The 6,483-nt window shown below is 43.4% G+C and overlaps 1 protein-coding gene and 1 pseudogene across 2 annotated transcripts in view; both read left to right on the top strand.

The window, feature by feature from the left end:
• The window catches only part of LOC103587279 (DNA replication complex GINS protein SLD5-like), a 10,640-nt gene extending 8,429 nt beyond the window's left edge, over positions 1 to 2,211 (top strand). Inside the window, exons 4-5 of one of the 2 annotated variants that reach the window (XM_008568757.1) lie at positions 420 to 533; positions 2,049 to 2,211. In XM_008568757.1, coding sequence (XP_008566979.1) covers positions 420 to 533; positions 2,049 to 2,099 — 165 coding nt within the window. In that variant the 3' untranslated portion in view covers positions 2,100 to 2,211. Of the gene's footprint in view, positions 1 to 419; positions 877 to 962; positions 1,077 to 2,048 lie in introns of those variants that run through there. The other variant, XM_008568758.1, reaches the window with a different exon arrangement.
• On the top strand, positions 2,207 to 3,875 carry LOC103587288 (annotated as a pseudogene).
• Positions 3,876 to 6,483: the final 2,608 nt, after the last annotated feature.

Genomic DNA, 6,483 nt, shown 5'->3' with positions numbered 1-6,483 from the left:
GAAAAAAGAAAAAAAAAAAAAAAAAAAAAAAAAAAAAGTTGGTATTTTACAGTTTCTCAATGGGTGTTTTAACATTGCTTTTTAGACGTATTACACATTTCTTCTGTGTTATGTTATCTCCTTTACAATTAGATTGGGGTTCTGGGCTCTTCTGGCTGACTGTGTTAAGATTCTATTCAAATGGTCATTTTCTAACATAAATGAGTATTGTTGGAACTTTATACAGTGAGGCCATAGTCCTATATTATTTGTGTAATTAAAAATTTTTTTAAAAATGAGAACTCTGTATATGTTGTATGTGATGAGTTTTTTGTTTTCCTTGTACTGAAACATCATCTTTGGGTCCTCAATGTTGCCAGTGATGATGGTCCTTAGTCCTTGAATATCATGTTTATAAACTTTAGTTTCTCTCTTAATAGGAAGAAAATGTCAGGAGAGCCAAAAAGGGGGACCTGAAGGTCAGCATTCATCGAATGGAGATGGAGAGGATCCGCTATGTCCTTAACAGCTACTTGCGGTGTCGACTCCTGAAGGTTTGACATGGAGATACCTGTGGGCATTAAGGCCGTGCAGTCTGTAGCATGGACTGCATGTCCTGGGGAGGAGTTGGGCTGGGGCATGGCAGGGTCCAGGGCCTGAAGATGCTGCTGAGAACCCAGTAACAGTATAGCTGAAGACTAAGGAGAACAAGAGATTGTTCTGGGGGAGTACAGATAGAATGTGTGATCCACACCTCCTGGGACACCGTGCACATTTTTAGTCTTTATCTGCTATGTGAACGGTGCCCTCTGGAGTTACAACACGGCAGAGCTGAGGGTAGAGTTGTTGGCATTAGTGCAGTAGGGAGTACTGACTACATGAGAACTAGCTTTAAAAATTACTTTGGGGCCAGCCCGTGGCTCACTCGGGAGAGTGCGGTGCTGATAACACCAAGGCCCCGGGCTTTAAAAAAAAAAAAAAAAATTACTTTGCATCTGCCAGACGGACCATATCAGTGTCAACTGGACCATGGGAGCTTGACATTCTACTATAGCTCTGTGGCCTTGTAACTTATAAAAATGAAATTGTTAAACATTCTTATTTTGTATGATGCCTGTGTTAACCCTGGAAAATTCTTACTTCCTTCAAGTTTCTTCTCATTTAGTTCCGTTCATCTTCTTGGTTATTACAGATAACATACATTCTCCTTTCTACAGAGAGTGCTTCTGATATCTGAAGACAGCTCCTAAGTCTTACCTAAAACTTCTCTCAGCTAAGCGTGTCAACCATTTGAATCCATTTATTGTCCTCATCTCTTCACTAAAAAGGTTCTGGTTTGTGAACATCCCTCTTAAGTTATACCACCTGTAACTAAATACAATATTCCCCCTTGTAGTTTGGCCACTTTTGTGAAAAATAGGAGGATCGCTCCCCTTATTCTGGGTATTCACCTGGTATTCAACTGGTAATAATGCCTCTTGGTATCACATTAGCATACTTGACTCACCATTGACTCAAACCTTCTGAAGTTTTTAAGTTATAATTACCCCATCCAGTCACCATCCTGTGTTGGTATGGCTTAGTTTTTGACCACTAAGTGAAGGGCTTGATACTTATCCCTTTTAAACTTTGTCTTATTAAATTGGGCCATTTCCCTGGTCTCTGGTTCCTGATCTTGTTACCTAATATATTAGCTGTCTTTTTAACACTATATATTAAGCAATTTTGATAAGTATGTCGTCAAAAGTCTTATCTGATTCCTCAGTACGACTGAGTCACTGATAAGAGTATATCACAAGGGCCAGCCCATGGGTCACTTGGGAGAGTGTGGTGCTGGGAACACCAAGGCCACGGGTTCGGATCCTATATAGGGATGGCTGGTTCGCTCACTTGGGAGAGCCTAGTGCTGACAACACCAAGTCAAGGGTTAAGATCCCCTTACCGGTCATCTTTCAAAAAAAAAAGGATATCACAAACACTTCCCTATTGATTGACATCGATTCATTGGATCAATATTCTTTGTTCAACTATTTGTGAATCTCCCAATCTATGTTATTGCTCACCCCCAGGTTCACAGTTTGTTCACAAGGTTTCACAAAGACGTTGTCACATGTCTTTAAAAAGATAGAGGCAGCCCTGGTGTGATTCCGTCCTGTGCAGCTGTTCTTCAGAGCAGTAGTCATTTGTCTCCATCCGTCTTCTCTCCCACCTAAGTGCATGCCACCACCCCACGGAAGATTCGATGGACATGGACATAAGCCTCCCAAAGCCCCAGAACTGTCTTTTCTGTTTTGAACTAAAGGCCAACAAAGATGATCACTTTAAAGTGGATAATGATGAAAATGAGCACCAGTCGTCTTTGAGAATGGTCGGCTTAGGGGCTGGTGCAAAGGATGAACCGCGCGATGTTGAAGCAGAGGCAGCGAGTTATGAGGGCAGCACAGTCAAAGTAATACTGGCAGCCCTGAGAATGTCTGCACAGCCTGTGGTGTCCCTGAGGGGCTTTGAGATAACACCACCTGTGGTCTTACTGTTGAAGTGTGGCTCAGGGCCTGTGCACATCAGTGGACAGCACTTAGTAGCTGTGGAGAAAGATGCAGAATCAGAAGGTGGAGAGGAGGAGGAAGTGAAAGTCTTAAGTATGTCTGGAAAGCGATCTGCCCTGGAAGTGGTAGCAAGCTTCCATAGGAAAAGGTAAAACTGGCTGCTGATGAAGAGGATGATGATGACTTTGATGAGGAGAAAACTGAACAAAAAGCTCCAGTGAAGAAATCTGTACAAGATACTCCAGCCAAAAATGGACAAAAATCAAACCAGAATGGAAAAGACTCAAAACTGTCAACACCAGGATCAAAAGGTCAAGAATCCTTCAAAAAACAGGAAAAAACTCCTAAAACACCAAAAGGACCTAGTTCTGTAGAAGACGTTAAAGCAGAAATGCAAGCAACTATAGAAAAACGTGGTTCTTCTCCCAGAGTGGAAGCCACGTTCATCAATCATGTGAAGAATTGCTTCTGGATGAATGACCGGGAGGCTGCTGAGGGTCTCTGGCAGTGGAGGAAGTCTCTTTAAGAGAACTGTTTAAACAATTTATTAAAATTTTCCGTCCTATTTCGTTTCCATATCAGTTGATATTTGGCTGTCCTTTTTATAATGCAGAATAAGAATTTTGATAAATGTTGTCCAGGTTCCATTGCCAAGAATGTGTTGTCCGAAAAGCCTGTTTAGTTTTTAAGATGGAACTCCACCCTTTGCTTGGTTTTAAGTATGCATGGAATGTCATGATAGGCCATAGTAGTAGTGGTGGTCAGACATGGAGATGGTGGGGAGACAAAAATGTACATGTGAAATATGAACAGTGTTTTAATTTTTCAAAAAAAAGAGAGAGAGGGAGAGACAGTATGCCTGTCCACCCGACTTCCAAGTTTTCTTTGACATCACAAGACATCTTTTAAAATTATCTATTCTAATATAGTGCTGCATGTCAGTATGAAGTCCACAAGTCTGTATTTGAAGATTCACCACCTTCTTTCCAGTTTCAAAAATTAGGATATTTGCCCATCCCCAGTCTTCCATACCTCTTCTGAATTTAGTGATTCTTTCAAGATTATGAAACTACCTATATTTTTAGTACACTAAGTAATATAGTAACTGTAACAATTTACATATAACAGGAGGAAGTACTTCATAAACTTAAGCTCCATAAAAATGTTAATTTATCCATAATTGGTCCAAGCCAAAAGACTTAAACTTCTTTCGGACAGTTGAGTGCTGCTTCATCCTGGCCTTCATCACTTCCTTAGACAGAGATAGTAGCACTAACTCCAGACAGTAGGCCAGTCCTTTCCTGGTTCCTGACAACACACCCTGTGGTGTATTAAATTATATCCCCCCAAAACTCACTGAAGCTTGAATTGTGTCCCCAAGTTTTATGTATTAGAAATTTAGCCCCCACTGTGACTGTTAACAGGGTGGGAGATCCTATGATGGTAATTGAAAGGTGGGGCCTTGAAGAGGTGATTGCACCACGCAGTAGTGGATGGATTAAAAATGGTGGTCAGGTGTGTGGTTCTGAGGGCTTTAAGAGAAGAGAAGAGTCTGTCTTTCTCTCTGCTCTCTCTCTGCTTCCACCATCTTGCAATGTGAGACCCTTGGGTCATTGTCACCACCACCAGGTGGACTTTGGACTTCCCAGCCTCAGAAACTGTAAGCAATAAATTTCATTTTTCTTTATAAATCATGCAGTTCCTTGTATTTTGTTATAAGCAACGCAAATGGACTAATACAGAGCACTTGTACTAGAGAAATGGGGTGTTGCTTGTAACAAATACTTGAAAATGTGAAAGTGGCTTTGGAACTGGGTGTTAGGCAAAGGTTGGAAGAGTTTGGAGAACTCAAATGAGGACAAAAAGATGAGGGAAAGTTTGGAGTGTCTTAGAGACTGGTTACATGGTGGCGAGCAGAATGCTGATGGAAATATGGACTGTAAAGACCTCTAAGGAGGTCTCAGATAGAAATAAGAAGGAGTTTATTGGAAACTGGGGCAACGTTCGCCCTTGCTGTGAACTGACAAGCTTGGCTGCATTGTGTGTGTGCCCTAGGACTTTGGAAGTTGGAACTTAAGAGCTGTGAACCAAAATTTTTGGCAGAAGAAATTTCTAAGCAGCAAAGCATTAAGGAAGCTGCATGGCTGCTTGCAACAGCCTACGCTGAGTTATGGCAGCAAAGGCATGACATAAAGCCAGAATATAAAATGGAAGCAGAGTGTAAACATTTGGAAAGTTTGCATCCTGGTCATGTGGTAGAGAAGCAGAGAGCATTTTCAGAAGAAAAATTCGGGGGCCAGCCCGGTGGCGCACTGGAGAGTGCGCCACTTGGGAGTGTGGCGGCGCTCCCGCCGAGGGTTCGGATCCCATGTGGAGACCGGTTCCCGCTCACTGGCTGAGCGTGGTGCGGGCGCAACACCGAGGGTTGCGATCCCAACACCGAGGGTTGCGATCCCGTTGCCGGTCCCCGGTACGGGCGCGACACCGAGGGTTGCGATCCCGTTACCGGTCAATAAAAAAAGAAGACAAAAAGGAAAAAAAAAAAAAGAAGAAGAAAAATTCAGTGGTGCTAAGAAGATTAACACAAAAGAATGGGATTATCTAGAAAAGGGGGAAAATGTCCTGAAGGCATTACAGAAGCCTCGGGCCAACCCTTCCATTTCAGTCCCAAAGGTCTAGGGACATGGGATGGTCTCGGGGAACAGGCCCGAGGCACCCTCCGCGGGCTCACTGCCCAAGACCACCGTGGGAAGCTGCTTTCTGCACCCCTTCTACTACAGCCTTTGCTAAATTGGCCCCAGGTATGGATAGATCTGCAGCTTTGAAAGACACAAGCCAGAAGCCTTGGTGGAGTCCACAAGGTGTTAGGTCTGCAGGCTCACAGAATGCTAGAGCTGTGAAGGCTTGGGAGCCTCCACCCCGATTTCAAAGGATGTTTGGAGATGTCCCGGGGTCCAGGAAGAGATCTGTCCCAGGGGTGGAGTCACCACATAGAGCCTTCGCAATGCCAAGCAGAAATGTGGGGTCAGAGTTGCAGCAGAAAAACCCCAGGCCTCGTGGAGCCATGAGAGTGGGACCACCCTGGAGACCCCAGCCCTGTGGAGCTACCAGAATGGAACACTAGTCTGTGAGAGCTAAAGCATCAACTGAGACCAGGAAAGCCATAGAAGTTGAGCTGCCTGAGGACTTGGAGACCAACCCACACATCAGCATGCAGAGGACGTGGAACATGAACTCAAGGTATATGATTCGCCAGCTTTGAGATTTAATGCCTGCCCTGCTGGGTTCTGGACTTGTTTGGGACCTGTTACCCCTTTCTTTTGGCCTATTCTTTTTTCAATGGGAGTATGTACCTTATGTTTGTCCCACCATTGTATCTTGCAAGTAGATAACTTGTATTGATTTCACAGATGGGACTTTGGACTTTTGACTTGAAACAAGTTGAGGCTTTCGGGATGAGATGAATGTATTTGCATATGAAAAGACATGAGTTTTGCGGGGCTGGGGCAGAATGTAGTGGATTGAATTATGTCTCCCCAAAACTCACTGAAGCTTGAATTGTGTCCCCCAAGTTTTATGTATTAGAAACTTAGCCCCCTGGTAAGAGAGTGTGAAATCCTATTATGGTAATTGAAAGGTGGGGCCTTGAAGAGATGATTGGATTATAGGACCGTGCAGTAGTAAATGGGTTAATGGTGGTCAGGGGTGTGGTTCTGAGGGCTTTAAAAGAAGAGGAGAGTCTGTCTTTCTCTCTGCTCTCTCTGCTTCCACTATCTTGCAATGTGAGACCCCTTGGTCACTGTCATCACCGACAGATGGACTTTGGACTTCCCAGCCTCAGAAACTGTAAGCAATAAATTTCATTTTCTTTATAAATCACCAGTTTCAAGTATTTTGTTATAAGCAACAGAAACAGACTAATATACACCCTTTTGTAGCTTTTAGCTTGTTTTGTTTG

This window comes from Galeopterus variegatus, unplaced genomic scaffold (genome assembly GCF_000696425.1).
Source record: "Galeopterus variegatus unplaced genomic scaffold, G_variegatus-3.0.2 Scaffold438, whole genome shotgun sequence".
Lineage (NCBI taxonomy): Eukaryota > Metazoa > Chordata > Mammalia > Dermoptera > Cynocephalidae > Galeopterus > Galeopterus variegatus.
Note: the sequence above shows the minus strand (reverse complement) of the source record. Positions and strands in the feature narration are given on the sequence as shown.